Raw genomic sequence first — 20,089 nt, forward strand, 5'->3', positions numbered from 1 at the left:
AATTATTGTTAACCTCTGATTGTAAAAAAGTTTTACGATAAATAATAATTCAATAATAAGTAAAAAAATTGATTGACTTTTAATTAATTCTTTAAAAATAAAGTTATTTTCACTATTGTTTCTATTATTATTTACCTGTACCAACAAGCTGCAAATAATGTTTAGAAGTCTTCACAGAAGATCCACCAGGAACTGTTGGACCAGCCGCATGCTGTAGAAACTGTTTTATTTATTTTTTAGACACAATTAATAAAATTCAACTTTATTAATAATAAAATATTATTAATTTATATAGAAGCAAACAAATGCGGCGCCGATTTTCCAGATTTCTAACTATCCGGACTGCTTTGATCCGCACTATGCAATTTAAAAAAAATTAATTCATAATTTAAAAAAATTTGATAATATTTATTTTTGATTTTTTTTTATTATCGATATTTTATTCAAATAAAGCTTTGCTTCAACAGGATTTTGACCTATCTTTATTTTACTGGATTTTTTATCGGCTGTTTACTTTCTTATACGAAAGTATTGTAATCGCGAAAAATTTCAACGGAAATATCCCTGATCCCTGAATCATTTTGACTAGTTTCGGCGTACGTATAATGTATTTATGTATCTCGCATAACTCAAAAAGCCGTAAGATGTTGAAATTTTTTATTTAGGACTGTTGTAAAATCTAGCACCTACCTTTTTGATTGCAATCGACTGGACTAAAATTATCCAAAAACGCCCAGAATCCAAAACATTTGGATTTTTAACTTTTCCTTAACTGCATTAATAAGCCCTCATTGAGAGCTTTTCAACGATATATCATAAGTGTACTTATTTTCATTGGTTCCAGGGTTATAGCCAAATAAAATTTTAATTAAAGAAATATTTGGATCTAACAGGGGGAAGGAATATCGGTTCAAATGACTTCATCTCCTTTTTTTAACTTTTTTTTAAATTTAAATATACTGATTTATTAATAATTATTAATCTCTCTTTGTAAAACAAGTTTTACACTAATAAGCAATAATTCAGTAATAACAAATAAAATGAAAAATAAATCAGAATTAGTGAAATAACATTTTATGTACTTTTCAATTTAATACAAAAATTTTGACAGAAATTAATAATTAATAAAATAATTATTTAATAAATCAAAATAAAAAGTTAAAAAAATATATATATGTCTACGAAGTCGGATTCGAACCTATTTATGAATGGTTACAGATCCATCACTTACACCTCATACCTACTAAGCGACGTGAAACAAGAATAATATATAAACTACTATAAGATGCTTAGGAAGCAAACGGAACAAACGTTTTTTCTTTATACAGAATTGAGATTATAATTATTTAACGATTAAAATTACCATCTGGTTTTAGATTTTTTTTACATTGTGTGATCTTTTTTTCGCATTGTAAATTTATTTAATTTACTGCTTATCGTAGTTCATTCTTTGTGTAGTTACAGATGATATTTATAAAAAATATAATTAATTATTCCTGTACAATAGTTATATTTTTAATGTCATTTTAATATTAAAATACACAAACGCCCGCCCGAACCACATGTATACATACATTATCAAATCTACAAAAATACTAGTATTGTAGAAGAGACAGTTTAATTGTCCCTACGGTCTGGTTTTGTTTATAAATTCACAAAAGGAAAACAATACAGTACCAGAGTTCTCGTTTTACTCAAGGAAATACCTCCCCAACAAAAGGACTTCTGTTTACGGCATTTCATTCTCTTATTTCATACGTTGTTAATTTGATTTCAAATGTACGATTATTGTTTCATATTATTTTTTCACACGTTTTATCCCCTTAAGTTTTTCTCTTTAAAGGTAAAAAATATAAAATAAAATTGTTACGGGAATGTAGTCGTTATAATTAACAAATGCCATGGAAAATTTTGTATAAATATATACAAGAAATAATGAAAAGATTTTAACTATGATATTTTATGTTCAGCGTTTTTCTCTTGTAAAGCAGTTGAATATTAAATAAAAGTATCTATTGCATCTAGACAAAGAAAATTATGAAACACAATATAATAGATTCTTTCTTATCAAATTTTTATTATAATTACATGTTATTCATCTTTGCACAAAAATCATGACGTATGACGTTAAATTTTATTTACTTATTTTTCTAGTAACTTCAGTTTCCAATTTATTTTATTTTTATTTTTTTATAATGATAAGAATCAATTTTTTTTAACGTATGAAAAATTCGAAGCTTTACTGAGATCCACATCTTTCTGGAGAGAAAAGTAGAGAATCACTCCATCACGGAGCCTGCGGATTACTGAACTTATATACTGCATTTTTTTAAACCTAACAAAAATTGAGTATCAAAATAATGCGTAATTTTTAATTAAAAAAATTAAAGTATATTTTTTATGCTCAAATGATGAAATTCTATGATAACTGATAAACTAATTGCAATTAATAATAACAGTCTTCAAAAGCATGACCTCTTACGTGGCGCCCGTTTGGGCGCATAGGTTTGGTATGAATAGAGTACTTCGTCAAAGTTTAAGGAGTGCCCAGCGCAGAGCCCTAATTGTTTGCAATAGTGTGTTTAAAACAACCTCCTATGAGGCTACCACCGTAGTGGGAAAGGCTCTCCCAATCGATTTAGTGGTGAAAGTTCGGGTAGCTATCTGGAGATTGCGAAGAGGCCGGGAGACTTGAGGTATTTGAGATGCGGTGTCAGGCCGGGTCAGTACCGAAACGGAACGGTGCTCACAATGCACCGGATCTAAATTTCGTTCAGTTGCCCATCTCCCGCCTGCAGAGGAGGCTGCAGAGCTTCGCGATGGAAGCATGGCAGCTGAAATGAGACATCACAACTAAGGGAACATCCTTGTATAACTTTATACAGGATTTGGGGGACCTCGAGTTCATTTTTAAGGGCAACGGGTGCCCAGGTGCTCACCAACCATGTTTATTTGAACCAATATCTGTTTCGGTTCCGCCTGGCAGCTGATGAGCTGTGCGTCTGCGGGGAGGTCCAATCAAATTAACACCTGATATTTGACTTCCCTGCTCTTGGGGGAGCTAAACACCGGGCCACCCTGGAACTTAAAGATCAAGAGGAAAATTGGCCACTCATAAGCGGGGAGTCAATGTGGCGACGTTGCTACGTTCAATCGACATCAGTAATTTACTTAAGGGAAAGACTCCTACCGCATTGTTGTCAGAAGCTAACCTAGAGATATATGGCTGACCACCAGCTAATTAAGACTCCAAGCGCTTTAATATTGGTGGACAGGTACTAGCTGGCATTCAGCGACCTAGGCGTGGCAGCGAATTGCTGTCTAGATGAAGTAAATTTTAATTTATGGTTGTGATATATAGTTTTAGTAATTGACGGGTGCGCCTACTCATTTTAATAAATATATGGCAAGTGAGCGGTTGGAACACGTAAGCCGGTAGTGTATGGCACCCCGCTCAGTCCGTTCACGCTGTTTGGTAACCTCTAGGAGCTATTTAGGACACCGGTCGCTAAACTGTTTCGAGGCTCAATAGCCGGTTGTGGAACAGACATTCGGTCTTATGATTTAGGGCGACCGAATGGGGTGGTAGCGGGAGAAATACCAAGCAAATCAAGAACGTCTAAAAAAACGAATTAACAATTATTAAAAATATGTAATAAATGATTAATCAAAGTTACTCATCATTAATTATTATTATTGTACTTAAAAATACAGGCCGATCTCAACATCGGAGAAGTTGAAGAATTGTAATTATTGTAATGATTAAGTGCGTTTGTATTAGTAATTTTTTAATAAGGTTGTCTTTGAAGAAGTAATTTCTATTAACCAATATAAATATATTGCCTTGTACATATAAATAAACAAAATTAACTAATATGAAGAGTTCTGAGTAATACATCATACGTTTGTTTATTGAGGTAGTGCACTTCTAAGCGGCGATGGTGGTGTAGTGGTTAAAGTACTACTTGAAAATTATTATTATTATTATTATTATTATTATTATTATTGTTGTTGTTGTTGTTCTCTTTGTTGTTATTATGTAAATAGCTATATAAATTTACTTACTTACCCCAAGTAAAGAAAAACAGAATGGTATGAAGTTTGCAGAAAATTTCGTGCACGTAGCCTGATGAGAAGATTCGCCTTCAACGTCGGGTCTAGGTAACATTTCCAGATTTCCTTGATTTTCATTTCTATTCTGTAATGTAACAAAATAATAATTTATTATTATTATTTTATTTATATATTACTAAACAGTCATTATAGTTGTTCATTAAACACGTTACGAGTGGGATAACGAAATAACGATTACTGCGCATGCGTAACTGTTTATTTCTTAAGTATATCAGTTATTACCTGGTATATTTTAGCCAAATTTCATTTGTTTGACTTAAAAGCAACGACACTATACTAAATATTTTACGATTCCATTTTGATGTTTCTGATATGTGTGTACGCTATAAAATAAAAAACTACTGGACCGGTTTACGCGTGAGGAAAAAGGGAGAAAGGGAAAATCGTAAAAAGGTAAAATCGAAAAAGGTAAAAGAAAAGAAGGGAAAATGGAAAAAGAAATAAACGGGAAAACGAGAGAAAAGGAAATGAAAAGGGGAAAGATGAAGGGGAAAGGGAAATAATGGAAAGATAACAGGAAAAGGGGGAAATGGGGTATGGAAAGGGAATGTTGTAAAAAAAAGTAAAAACGAAATTGGGAAAAGGAGAAAGGGTAAAAGGGAAAGGTTAAATTTGGTGAAATTCCGTAATGTTCATTTTGTTAATGTTTTATCAAACTTTCAATTATGTTCATTTAATCAATATATATAAACTCAAATCTAACAATAGCGAAGTATTGCCCGGTCTGCTAGTGTATATATTTTTTTTCCGCCTTTTTTTTTTTTTATTGAAAAAATCTGAAATTTGAGTCAAATTTTTGGTTGTCTTAATTCCAGCTTTGACCTTACTTTCAACCCCATCGAAGAAAGGTGAATCATGGTAAATTATAATTAAAATAAATTATAATTTTGTTAGCCTTCGTTCGAGTAAGAAAGTTAATTGAAAAAAAATGAAACTATTTTAAGCCGTATGCAAAAAGAACCAAAAACTGAATGAACGCCCAAAATCCAGATATTATTCTACTTTAGCTACATCATAAGACATCCAAATAAATACACTCTGTTACACCTAGTTTACGAGGGAAAGGTACCAGGACATCGTAGGCATGTGGAGGATATCATAACTAAAAAAATTTGAACGGTGATTTAGAATGTCAAGTATATTTCTTTTCAGGACAACGGTAAATAAAATTATGATCGCCGACCGGTGATAGAAAAGATGAAAAATCTTATAAAGATCGTACGAAAAAATGGATAAAAATTTATCTAATCGTTTCCAATACGTAAATTTTACATCTTGCTATTTTCTTGCAAAATTTATCTATTTGTTTAGAATTTAAATTAGTTTTTTTAAAACCCATCAATCAGAATTCTAGATTTTTATGAAATAATGTGTTAAAAGGGAAATTAGATGGACGATGGAGTAATCTACTATTACAGACGGGCGTATTTTATCTCTCTCTATTTTATGCACGGCTTGCACACTCTTACATACACAACTTAATTAACAGTATTTATCAATTTATTTAAATATAATACTGTTTTGTTTATTTCATTCAATGATTCTGACTAAACCCGCGCGCATACCGTATTTCATTCGCATGGGTGTGGCGGTACTAGTTGCCACTTTAAATATTATTCATTTATTTAATTCTATCGCTCGTTTCTGCCGTCACGATATAGCAGACGATTACAACAACTGTACATCAGTGCTACACTAGCGCACCTAATGGTGAGAGAGGATACTTTTGACACGATATGCCCACTTAGCCACTAGTTTATTTAGAAAATAATTTTGGGGTGGGGTGCGATATTGAACAATCATTTTTTTACTCATAATTGTTAACAAATGTACCTAACAAAAGTAAGGGTTAAGGGTTAATTAGGTGAAATCTCGAGATATTGAGGATGACCTTGCACTACAGCCTCACCCCCTTGACCTTTTAAGTTTAAAATTTAACGGCATCAATGCCCCATATACAGAAGTAATCTGACCAATTTTGATCAAAATTGGTGTAGTAGTTCTGGAAATGCGAGGTGCGACAATAAAGTAATGAGACTAATTTTTCTTTGCAAGATGTGGCAACCCTGCAGCTTGCGTAGGCACACCATCTTTGACCTTGGTCTATAAGCTACTTCTAGTCCAAGCGGCACATTGATGCAACTGCTCAGTCGTGAGTTGTGCTGTAATAAGTGAACACTGTTTGTGTCTCTCGTCACAGAAATGAAACCGCAAAATATTGCGCAACGGTATGCCATTTCTTTTTGCGTTAAATCGGGTGAAAACGCGACGACAACTTACAGTAAGCTTCAGAAGGCTTTTGGAGAGGAGGTTATGTCAAGAGCTCAAGTTTTTCGGTGGCATAAAATTTTTAGTGAAGGCAGAACGAATGTTAAGATGAAGACCGCAGTGGACGACCATCAACCTCACGGACAGATGTCAACTTGACCAGGGTGCGTGAAATCGTACGATCTGATCGAAGATTATCCGTGAAAATGATCGCAGAAGAACTCAACATCAATCGAGAAACGGTTCGTTTAATATTAACTGAAGATCTTGGTACGAGAAAGATTTGTGCAAAAATGGTCCCCAAAAATCTCACACAACAGCGAAAAACACGGAAAAATTTGGCAGCCGATCTGTTAGAGCAAACGGAAATCAATCCAGATTTGTTGAGCCGTGTTATTACTGTTGATGAAGGTTGGTTTATTCAATACGATCCAGAGACAAAACGCCAAAGTTCGCAATGGTGCTCAAAGGGATCACCCAGACCAAAAAAAGCTCGCATATCAAAGTCAAAAGTGAAATGCACGCTTGTGTAATTCTTCGATTCCAAGGGAATTGTTCATAAAGAGTGGATGCCTCCTGGACAGACAGTTAACCAATATTTCTACAAAGAAATTTTAGAAAGACTTCGTAAACGAGTTCTTCGCGTCCGTGCCAACATCGCTGATAATTGGATTCTGCATCACGATAATGCGCCATCCCATACTGCTCTGTCAGTACAGCAATTTTTAACCTCAAAACAAATTTCAGTACTACCACAGCCACCTTATTCACCAGATATCGCTCCGTGCGACTTTTTTCTATTTCGAAGAGTCAAAATTGCGGTCAAGGGACACCATTTTGAAACAACACAAGATGTCCAAAAAGCTGTGACGAGCGTCTTGGAGGATATTACAGAAGATGAGTTCCAGAAATGTAACCATCAATGGCAGAAGAGCTGGAATAAGTGTGTGCAATCAGAGGAGAACTACTTTGAAGGAGACAACACTAAACATGACTAAAACGGTAAGCAACATTTTTTTTCACATCATTCTCATTACTTTATTGTCGCACCTCGTACAAGGTGATTTAGAGGGCAACACTAAATATACACACGTTGATACCAAAATCCGGGAAATTTTTATCCGGTCTTTGGGTTCCTTAGGTGTCAAAACGTCAAAATCCGGTGAAAACCGCATATTCCCAAATTGGACCGATAACGATACTTTCCCTTGTAAATCTATAGCGCTAGACGGGAAAATAAAAAATATCCATGCTAATTCTTCATGAATTCAAAACATTAATATTTTTTTTCACGCAATTTACCGTGCAATTTTATATCAATTTACCCATGTAATTTTTTTTATAAGAAGGAAAATAATTGGAATTTTTTTATTCGTTCTTTTTATAATCATATTAGTGTTTTTGGGTGAGGTTAATGTCCCTATAAAACAAAAAATGTTCTTCATTATTACTTACATTAAAAAAATGCCTAGCTTCCGTTTTTTTTTTACTTTTTATAAAAATAAAAGATAAAAAAAGTATTTTTTATAACGAGTAATAATTTTTCATTCCAGGAATAGAAATAATTAAAAACGATAAGTAAAGTGAGGGGAAAAAATAAAGAAATGGTATAGCTAAAGGACTCAACAAATTATAATGCTAAGTTACGGTGCAGGAAAAGAGTTTTTTTTTTTCAGTTCATATTGTTAACATATAATGCTTAAACAAATTACTCTCTCTCTTATATTTAGTCGAGTTGTTATCAAGACCTGCACTTCTGATGATAACAGTGTGTTGTGTTTCTCGTCTATTTTTATCCTTAATATTTCTTGTGTCTTTTTAACAGTCTGTTTTACATAATTTTAATTCTTAATTACTGCGTTAAAAATGTTACCTTTTTTTAATTATTAAAAATGATGGTTTTAACTTATTAAAATTTTAAATTAAACTTGTTATTTATTAATTTAATTACTGGATTATTATTATCTTCCTTTTTTTCTTTATTCAGTTATGTGGACATTGACTTCTGTCATTATCCCACGGAACATTGTTAAATAAAAATATCAGATGTAAGGATGCATAGGCCTAACATTTTTATATAACATAAAAATAAACGCAAACATGAAATATTAAACAAAAAACACACCCATATATCAAAAGAGCCCTGAAATTTACAAAAAAATAAATAAAAACATAAACATAAAAAAACACATTCAAAAAAATATCCAAAAAAAACTTGACAATACCTTTGAGACCTAAGTTGAGGTGTAAATGTTTTCACACAGGGAATTCCAGTCAAACATAATATAAAGTGACATAAAAAACTGGAAGTTTTGAAATGCGTAGTAGCAACCGTGTACTGTTGGCAGCACTGCTTTATGCAAAGACAACTTTCCACTCAGTCATCATGGAGCAGCGTAACGGTGAACATAGCGCTTTTGTCGTAAAATGTTTTAAAAAATCAAAGATAGTTTGCAAGGTGATTAGAGGGAGTTCAAAGGTTACCGTTTATTTTTTTATTATCACTCTGTACATTTACACAAATGAATTTTTTATTCGTGTGTAACGATTCTGAGACTGGCCAGCGTCACTTGTTCCCGGCGAGTCAGTTCTTCTATTTATATAGAATAATATTAATTCCATTTAATTTCGTATTTCGTCTTCTCCATTCATTACTCCAAGTATTTCTGATAGTATTACTTAGACGATTATTAATGTCTTTTTTTCTGTTTAGCCTCCGGAATCAACGTAAGGTATTACTTCAGAGGATGATATATGTGAATGTAAATGTAGTTTTGTGTCAGGTCGACCATTCCTTAGATGTGTGGTTGGTTATATGACGTATATGGTGCAGAAAGTGATCTGCAGCGGTCGCTTATTCTGATTGCGATCGCTTACAGATTTTTGTTTATTTTAGTCGATTCGCTGGTAGCTCTTCACGACACTAATATGGCTACTCTAACAGTTATATTTGGTGATTGATCTCGTCAATAAATATTATATCTTCTTAAATTGAAATTTACATCTCAGATGAAATGTCTTTCTTGCAGATATATACAAGTTGGATCCATATCATCCACCAAGTCTTACAGCTCAATTATGTTTGACATCCATTGAAGAATCAACTCGTTTATATTAGGCATTTAATTTTGGGATTTGCCGTTTTGTCAACCCTTTTTTCTCTTCTTTTCCATTCTTCGAACTGTTTCATGCTCTAAAATTATGTAATTGCTCGTGTAGCTTCTAGCCCCAAAGTCGGAGACCAAGGAAGTGACGCTCGAAGACGAGCGTGATTCGGCACTCTGTGTAGGCGCCGATTAAGTAGTGGGAATAGGGAGACACCCACGAAGGGAAACGCACCAGCCGCCACCTCGGAAAGGAGTGAAACAGTCACCTCTTATACAGTTTAGGTTGTCTTTGTGATTTAGGTTGTAAGAACATCTGAGTAGAGAATGGCTTCAAAGCTTCCGTAGGGGATTCCGAAGCCTTCTTAAGTAGTTTGTACTACGTTTGTCTGCCAACCTCAAATCTGGTTTTCCTTTCTGTTCGCTTTTATTTTTACTCAATATATTCCCCAGTGGCTGTAACTTAGGCGGACTTACAGCTTTTTTTTTTAAGATAAATATTTCATTTTATTATCTATTATTCTACCATTGTAACTAACGTTGGACTAAAGTTACTGGAAAGTTGATCTGAATTCTGTAGAAACAGTACCAGCTGAGCATATGTAATTGTTGCTCTAGGATTACAGCTGTTAACTTTTTTAGTTTCAAAATAGCTGATTCCTGAACAGTGACTTCATCTATATAAGCGAATGGTTCCCCTTCATGTGTTTCTTCACCACACACACACATATCTGAGGTCTCTTATCGATCCGCGATGTGGTCAATTCGCTGGCATTTGAAACATCACATGGGTTGCGATACGAAACTCACACTTCGAGACTGTGTATAACACCACGAACTTTCTCCTGTACTTCTATTAAAGAAGCAGAAGGAAGTACTTCGCCGTTCCTTCTTATGTTCGGTCTTCAGCAATCTTATTACTCCCTGTTCTGCGAGAATAATTCCTTCACCATTTCCTTCTCAGAACAATTTAGTACATCTCAACAAACCACAACACTCTTTGAGGTATTAAGAGTGCTGTAAGGATTGATACGCAAACTCTTTGCTTAAACCCTCTTTTCAAACTCTTTGTTTCATGCAAGAATCTTCTGCGATTGGATATTGTTAGTTGTGTCACTGTAAAGATCGTTGAAATTCTTGCGTGTAACCTTAAAAGGTAAATATTATTAATTACTAATACAAGTATCATATGATCTCTTATTTTGAACAAGTGCTCTATTCATATCCAATCTATGCGCCCAAACGGGCGCATAGGTTGGATAGCACTTGTTCAAAATTTAAGGAGTGCACAGCGCAGAACCTTAATTGTATGTACTGGTGTTTCTATAACAACCTCCTACGAGGCTACCAGCGTATTAGGAAAGGCTCTCCCGATTAATTTAGTGGTGAAAGTTCGAGTAGCCATGTGGAGATTGGGAAGAGGTCGGTACACCGAGGTATTTGAGATGCGGTTTCGAGCCGGACCAGTTCCGAAGCGGAACGGTGATCACAGTGCACCGGATCTAAATTTCGTTCAGTTGCCCATCTCCCGCCTGCAGAAGAGGGTGAGCTGAAATGGGACATCACGACTAAGGGAAGATCCTTGTATAAGTTTATACAGAATCTGAGGGTCTAGTATGCCTCGAGCTCGTTTTTAAGGGCAACGGGTGCTCGGGTGCTCACCAACCATGTTAATTTAAACCAAAATCTGTTTCGGTTCCCGCTGACAGCTGTAAGTCTGCGGGGAAGTCCAGTCAAATGAGCAATACCCTGCTCTTGGGGGGGGGGGGGCAGAGACCGGGCCACCCTGGAATTTAGAGATCAAGAGGAAAATTGGCCACTCACAAGCGACGAGTCAATGTGGCGAGAGCTGCACTGTCGGACCGTGTGGGAATTCCTTGATACGGTTGCTTTGTTCAACCGAAATCAATAGTTTACTTAAGGGAAAGACTCCTAACGCTCTGCTATGGGAAGCTAACTTTGAGATATATGGCTGACCACCAGCCAATTAGGGCTCCAAGCGATTTAATATGGTGGACAGGTGCTAGCTGGCATTCAGCGTCCTAGACGTGGCAGCGAATTGCTGTCTTGACAAAGTAAATTTTTTTTTATGGATGTCATATATATTGTTAGTAATTGACGGGGTACGCCTACCCATTTTAATAAATATATGACAAGTGAGCGGTTGGGACACATAAGCCGGTGGTATGTGGCACCGCGCTTAGTCCGCTCACGCTGTTAGGTATGCTCTAGATCCTATTTAGGACACTGGTCGCTAAACTGTTTCGAGGCTCAGTAGCCGTTTGTGGCAGAAACATTCGGTCATATGCTTTAGGGCAACCGAATGGGGTGGTGGTGGGAGAAATGCCAAGCAAACCAATATCCTTTGTAATACAAGTATCATTTCATTAAACAAATAAGCATATACATATGTGTTTAAACATTATTAATTGAAATCAGATTTAAAAAATATCATGTGATTATACAATCTTTAAATTAAATTTCTGTATTTTGAAGTATTTCTATATTTAATTGAGTTTATACCACTTACCAATTCTTCATTTAAAATGTTATATATCATTGATGCATTGGGCGCAGCTGGTAACCATTTTGTCATTCGTGCAACTGGTGACAGGCTTATCATTGTTCTTATTTTATTATTATATCTAGGTATTTCTGATGTCATCACATAAAACATTGTTGTTCCCATGGAATGACCAATATAATGAAGTTGCTTTTGTCCGGTTTTTTTTAATATATAATCAATAATTGCCGGCATATCATGCATCCCCATTTCATGCCAACTTAAAAAAAAAAATAAAAACAAACAAAAATCATAATCTATTTGCCAGTTTCTTTATTCTTTATTAAATTTCTACCGTAAGAAAATTAATTATTAATATTGATCTTGATCCATCCAGACAATACAATGAAAAATACAATAATAACAATTTTCAAAAAACATTGAAATGATATCTGCGAGACTTACCGTACGGTTTACAATTTCATTGTAATTTTATTGGATATATATATATATATATATATATATATATATATATACACACACGCGCAAGCGCGCGCACACACCCACATATATACAGAAAATACGTTAATATATTCAATTTTTTTCGATTAACATCAAGAAAAATATAATCTATTTTAGCTATACTATTTTTTTTTCTTATTCTAATACTTCCTTGAAATTTTTATAATAAAAAAAAAAACGACATCATTTAGCTTTTTACTTTTATAACATGATTTTTTTCCATTCTATTTTGGACTAAACTGAAATACTTTACATAAAGGTGTAGTAGATAGCCAAAGGGGCAAATCGCTTATGTTACAAAGAGATTAAGAAGATACCTATAATTCCAGAAATCTTCTTCGTTTGGTGAAAGCGTTTCGTGATCTCTGCTGTACGCATTTCCTCTAATGTTACCGAGCCATACATCATATCCTTCTTTAGATAACTGAAATGCTGTTAAATATAGAAAAAATGTTTTAATATCATTAAAATAACAAAGACAATTCTTAAAGTAAAAAATTAATGAATCTAAATTAAATTTAATGCTTCATTAAGTTTTGGTTATAGGTAAAATATTTTTTCAAAAATTTCAAATAAGAATTCCCAAAAAAGGTTGCCCAATTGATATTACAATTATGCATTTATTTATAAGTAGAATCCAAGTAATTTTGCACCCTTTTTTTTGTACTGCATTTTTTTTTTAATTACTGAAAACACTCAATATTTTTATCTTGTAATTTAAACTTCAAAATGTTGATTACATTTAAAAAATGTGATGTGGACACCACATGACTTCCTTTCACGCCTATTAAATTACATATACACATTTTTTTTTTTAAATGAAAAGTACACAAAAGTTTATTTCATTAATAACTTCTGATATTTTTTTGTTTATTATTGAATTATTATTTATCGTAAAACTTTTTTTACAATCAGAAGTTAATAATTGTTAATAAATCAGTACATTTAAATTAATAAAAAAATAATAAAAAAAAAAAAAAAGTAGATGAAGACTGATTCGAACCGATATCCCTTGCCCTTGTAAGATCCAAATATTTCATTAATTTTAATTTTATTTTGCTATAATTCTGGAACCAATGAAAATAAGTACCATGTATGATATATCGTTGAAAAGCTCTCAATGAGAGCTTATTACTGCAGTTAATAAAAAGATCAAAATCCAAATTATTTGGATTTTGGGCTTTTTTGAATACTTTTAGTCCAGTCGATTGCAATCAAAAGGGGAGATGCACAACTAGATGTTACAACAGTCCTAAATCCAAATTTTCAACATCCTACGGCTAATCGTTTTTGAGTTATGCGAGATACGTACATACGTACGTAGAGACGTCACGCCGAAACTAGTCAAAATGGATTCAGGGATGGTCAAAATGGATATTTCCGGTAAAATCTGAAAACCTAAATTTTTCACGATCACATTACTTCCTTTACTTCGTAAAAGGAAGTAAAAAATATTAATTAAAGAAACTTCATAGTTTAAATAATTTCATTTTTTTATTATAAAAATTATTTTACAAACAGCTTTATTATGAAAATCATGTAAAAATGCCTTACGAAACTAATGGATTTATATATTAAATTTTCCTAAGAGTGTATGAAAGTAGTCTCTTATAAATTATACTAATATTTTTTTTAAGTTTAATTTTTGTTAATCAAAAGAGTTTAATTAAGTTTCAATAGATAAGCTAAAAAATCTATGTAATCAAATTGATTCAAGTAATTATAATAACAGCGTTTACGCCTAAATATTAGAAGTAAAGTGGATGTTCCCCGTTTAATCCAACATTATTCAAGTAAGAATATACAAAATGATTGAATCTATTAATATATATATAGTTATTTTTACATGGATTTGAATACTAGATCGTGGTTACCGGTGTTCTTTGGTGGTTGGGTTTCAATTAACCACACATCTCAGGAACGGTCGAACTGAGAATGTACAAGACTACACTTCATTTACACTCATACATATCATCCTCATTCATCCTCTGAAGAATTATCTAAACGGTAGTTACCGGAGGCTAAACAGGAAAGAAAGAAGTATTATTAGATAATAACTTATAAAATGTCGGCTTAAAAACACCATAGTCCAATGCTGTTTAATTTAATATCTATGTTCACAGAAACAAATACACAATTAGTTTTTAATAATTATCTTCTCTTTCGCCCTTCAAGCTTGTTTTTGGAAAGATTTGGTAATCAAATAGACGTTGCTTTCCGCCATCTTCTGGTCACTACTAAAAAGACAATTAAACCGCTTTCATATTCCTTCCACCGATTAGACTAGAAAAAGGAACGAACAAGGAACCTTCCGTACACACGCGGAATTAAAAAAAATTACCTTCCACCAGCACTTCAGGGTCGGCACTACTGGAGTGACAGTGCACTCTCTCTCTAGCAGCCTCGTGTGCAGCTTCCTTTGTACGATTGCACACAACAGCCAAACACCACGCCGCTGGATCTGTTAATATTTTTTAAGCTTTTTATTTTTTTTAAAAACAACTTTTTTTTCATATTGTGAGAGTTTTATGTAGGTTTATCCATATTTTTAAATAAAAATTAAAGCTAAAAACTCTAAAATTAATTTTTGTATATAAAAAAAAGCCGGTAAAAAACACCAAAGAAGTAAAAAAAATGCAGTTCCTAAATTTCAACTTTTTTAAATAGACACCAAATTGTCTTTAGTAGTTTCATATTAATTTTTGTGGAAAAAAGTAACTAACAATCTTTTTAAAATTGGCGGCAAAAATTCATTTTGTTTATTGTTGTTCTATAGCCGGTGAGTGCTGCCATCTACGTATTGATGATTATTATTGAAAACTAAGGCCAAACATTAAACATTTTCTGTACGTTTAATAAGAAAGCAAGACATGAAAAAGACGTATTTTTTAGTAATTTGTTGAAATACCTCCTCGTTTTTTAATATATTTATTTTTTCTTTTATAATATTTTTTTTCTTTACCTTCGTTTTTTAAGTATTTAGTTTAAATAAATTTCAATCAAACGGTCTCCATTTTTCAATCATGAAAAAATGTAAAACTTTTCTTGAGAGAAAATTATTTTAAATTTTTCTTGAGAGAAAAATAGAACATTTATTTAGTTTTTTCTGGATATAATAACATTTTATTTCAAACCTTCTGATGGTAATCGTGTCAAAAATAGGAGATCGAATTCTTTGCAAATCTTTACGATTTAGGGTTCAACTAGTTCATCGAGACCAAGAAACATATGTATATATGTATGTAAGTATGTCGTAGTACTACTGATTGGTCTTATATCTCAAGATCGACCAAACCAATCTTCTTGAAATTAGGCTGAAATATTTTATATATATGGGACATTAATCATTTTTTTTTTCAAAATTTGTTAAGCAGGTGAAGGATATCACGAAAAAACCAAATTTGAGAAAATTTTATTAAAGAAGATTTCTTACCTACAATGCACATACAAATTATCCAAAAAATATTTTTTTCGAAACATCTACCCGACATCTTAAAATTAAAATATATGTATTTTATTCTTTTGTTCTATCTCCCTTCGGTTTAAATACTTTTCATTAATGTTTTAATGTTTACGCTTCATATATAGAACATATATAGAACGTCTACAATTCTTTTAAATTATAAATTCCGGATCTAAACTGCAGAAAAATTTGTAAAATGTTCTTTTTCTTATTTTAGCCTCTCTTGAAGGACGTGTTAGATTTAGAGGAAACTTTATTTAAATAAATTTGTTAAACTTAACCTACAGATGAATATTTTTTTAAAAAATGTTTCTTAAAATTGATTTCCCACCTCTAAAAAATATAAATTCTGTTTTTTGACTCTAATACTTTTTATTTTTATTATTAACTTTTTCCCCTTTTTTTCTGGGCGCAATACGAAGCACCGTCATTAACGTCAGAACACGATATTTACATACTAAAAGATTAAATTTAAAAATTTTAAATTCCAGAAAAATAATATATGAACACAGTATAGATGGATTTTTTCCACCCCTTGGGCCAATGGTCAGTAATATCAAAAAAATTTATTTAAATAAGTTTTAACGCCTTATCCAAATAATAGTAGGAACTTTAAACGAATTCAATATTTTACTTAATAAGAAAGTTATAAAGATATTTTGTTTTTTTTTCGAAAAAGTCCCCCATGGTCCGATTTTGCCCATTAACGAACTCGACAGAGATTTTGGGTCGTTATATTCTATGTATCAATTTGAAAGCGATTGGCGCAAAATTACGGCAGTTATCGTGTCCACAAGAAAGTGAAATACATATATAAATGTACAAATAAATTTTTAACTGACGATGGTTTTGGGGTCTGGGAGATGTAAAACGTGAAGATATGTCGAAATTTTCCGAAAGTAGAATCATGGTACCCATTACAATAGGTAGCTTTTTTATGAAATCTGCCCTAAAAGAGCGAAAAATCAAACTAATCTTGAAAAACAATTTATATATCTTCATCAATCTTCATTATAAAAAAAATTTCGAAATTGTAGAAAATTTAATAAGATTTCAATTTTGAAATACGTATTCCTTTACATAGTACTCCATTTCTGTAATGAAATCCAAATACATGTGTATTTAATTATTCCTTATTGCATTATTATTAGTTAAAAAGAAAATCTTATGTGGACACCACATAACTTCCTTGTATTCCTATTAAATTACACATACATATTTTGTTTTTAAATGAAAGTATATAAAATTCTATTTCATTATTATTTCTAATATATATATATATATATATATATATATATATATATATATATATTTGTTATTGAATTATTATCGTAATTTTTTTTTATAATCAGAGGTGAATAAATTATTAATAAATCAATAAATTTAAATTTAAAAAAAAATTAAAACAAAAAAAAGATGAAGTCTGATTCGAACCGATGTACCTTCCCTTTGTAAAATCAAATATTTCATTAATTAAACGTTTATTTGGCTATAATTCTGGAACCATTGAACATAAGTACCACTTATGATATATAGTTGAAAAGCTTTCAATGAGGACTTATTACTGCAGTTAAAATTCAATTTTTTTTTGGGATTTTGAGCTTTATTGGATACTTTTGGTTCTTTTGATTGCAATCAAAAGGGGAGGTGTACAACTAGATGTTACTGGACCAAATAGTTACAACAGTCCTAAATCCAAAATTTTATATTGAAATTTGAAATTTTGGATTTACATATATACGTACGTACAGACGTCACGCCAAAATTAGTTAAAATGGATTCAGGGTTGGTCAAAATGGATATTTCCGTTGAAATCTAAAATCTGACATTTTTCGCGATCACAATACTTCCTTTACTTCGTACAAGGAAGTAGAAATACCAAAAATATTTTAAATATTATTTCCGTCGAAACACCCGAAGTTCTATTTCGGTCAATTGTTATATCGCCTAAAGATTCAAAGAAGAAATTCAAAGAAATCAAACCGGTACTTTTTTCCATTTTTACTAAAATAAAAAAAAACTTTTTATCTACTATTCCTCTTTGCAATAAGATGGCCTGTATACTTTTCAAATTAACTTGAAACGTTAAAAAAAAAAACTAAATTTAAAAGTAAATATTTCTGAAAAAGTTGTAAAAATATTATTGCTTATTAAATAGTACTTAGTCAATTATAAACTTAATTATATATTCGAATATACACAGTAGAATGTTTCATTTTAATCACCTCAGACGATTTTCTCGTAAACTACGCACAATAAAAAAAATTACCTAAACAAAAGTACTCAGATTGAAAAGGGACACCTCATAGTAACCTTGTATTTCACCTTGAACTTGACCTTATTATATGGTTAACATTATTTTTTTCAAATGGAATGAACTAGTTTTAACCCCCCCCCCCCCTCGAATGAAAAGTGCAGAAAATGTTACATTGGAACACGTAGTCACACATATCACCTTTGACCTTTTTTGCTATTTTTATTGGTGTGGATCAAAAATAGGTCATTGCATTTGAAAAAAATCGTGTTAACCTTTAAATAACGGTCAAGGTCAAGTTCAGGATCAAATACAAGGTCACCATTAAATTGTAACTCTCCAATGTGAGTAACTTTTGTTTAGGTCACTTTTTTTGTATTGTGCATAGTTTACGAGAAAATCGCCTCAGAGATTAAAATGAAACGCTCTATAACTTTAAAAGTGGGTAATTATTTATAAATGGAATTATTTATATTTACATAATTATATAATTACTTTCGGTTACTTAGAAAGGGCTTTGATATCGAAATTAATCATGATACTCTTCATTAAAAAAATTAAAGTGTTAAAAATATTAGTGCAATTGTTAATTAAATGATATCCTAAGATTTTTCTGATGCTCCATGTGCGTATGTATTCAGGAATGTTAGTAAGGAGATTGTCTTGTACAGTGATACGTACTACGTATCGTAAAATAGATTTTCTAATATAACCCAAACCACACCGCCAGTAAATACCATTCCAGTTCCTAGCGACATGTGAAGCTGTTACCTCAGTAACTATTAAATTAACAGTCAGGTTGGCAAACAGAACAACCCTAATTAGCACTACAGCCAAGGTGACGCCTTTCCTTACCAAGCTGTTAACCAAATTTCTAATCTTAAACCTACGTTTGGTTACTTTTAGAAAACCTAAACTAACCTAAATTTAATTATTGTATTATTAATGATAATTTTAATCTATATAATATTGTTTTCCTTATTAAAAAATTAATTTTTTTATTTTAAACATTTTTACTAGATTTTTTTTACAAAAAATATTTATGATCGTTTTATTTAATATCTAAACAATAAAATTCTTTCCATTTAGTAAATTTTTAAAACTTTTAAAAGTCAAATTAAAATTTGTTAAACGTTATGTAAAATACATTTTCTTACTATTTTATGCGTACTAGATTACCATTTCCATAAATAAACTTCGCTCATTTTTATTTCCTTGTACGAAGTACATGGGCGTTGTTAGCGCGCAGGTTCTTCCTGTCGTCATCGGTGCACGTGGGGGACTGCCGAAGACCACTCTACGGAATCTTGGCCCTCCTCGGGATCTCCGAGCAATCCCGTATTGACGGGTGTTGTGCGGACCTCGATATCAATAGCAAGAACGCATCTCGACTGCGGATGACGCACCTGGAATGCCCTGCTCACCCGTTTTTTGGTCCTTGATGGGGTCGCTTCGTATGGTGGACCCAGCCGATTGAAATGGGTACCACGAGGTCGGGGGGGGGGCCCCACGCCGACAGGCTTGCCCCACCATTGGTGTTGGACTCGTGAAGGCAGTGGTTTTGCGCGGCAGCGCTTGTCCATCGCGTCACTGAGATGCTCTTAGAGACTCCAGTCACCTAAAGAAGTCTCCATCATCCTTTTAGGGGAAATTTTCATTTCACCCGTACCGAGTGAAGTGAATACGCAAGAAGCTAGCACTAACATCTAGTATTATTGTAATAGCGAAAAATTTCGGTTTTCAGATTTCAACGGAAATATCCATTTTGACCATCCCTGAATTCATTTTGACTAGTTTCGGCGTGACATCAATAATGTATCTCGCATAACTCAAAAATTATT

General features: G+C 32.4%; 1 protein-coding gene across 1 annotated transcript in view; it reads right to left on the reverse strand.

Annotated features, from left to right (window-relative positions):
• Nucleotides 1-20,089, reverse strand: part of LOC142332344 (lipase 1-like) — a 56,656-nt gene that overhangs the window by 12,812 nt on the left and 23,755 nt on the right. The window contains exons 3-6 of the mRNA XM_075378738.1: nucleotides 12,849-12,963; nucleotides 12,037-12,289; nucleotides 4,070-4,198; nucleotides 136-220 (exon numbers count right to left, since the gene is read on the reverse strand). Coding sequence (XP_075234853.1) covers nucleotides 136-220; nucleotides 4,070-4,198; nucleotides 12,037-12,289; nucleotides 12,849-12,963 — 582 coding nt within the window. The remainder of the gene's footprint in view (nucleotides 1-135; nucleotides 221-4,069; nucleotides 4,199-12,036; nucleotides 12,290-12,848; nucleotides 12,964-20,089) is intronic.

Source organism: Lycorma delicatula, chromosome 11 (genome assembly GCF_047948215.1).
Source record: "Lycorma delicatula isolate Av1 chromosome 11, ASM4794821v1, whole genome shotgun sequence".
Lineage (NCBI taxonomy): Eukaryota > Metazoa > Arthropoda > Insecta > Hemiptera > Fulgoridae > Lycorma > Lycorma delicatula.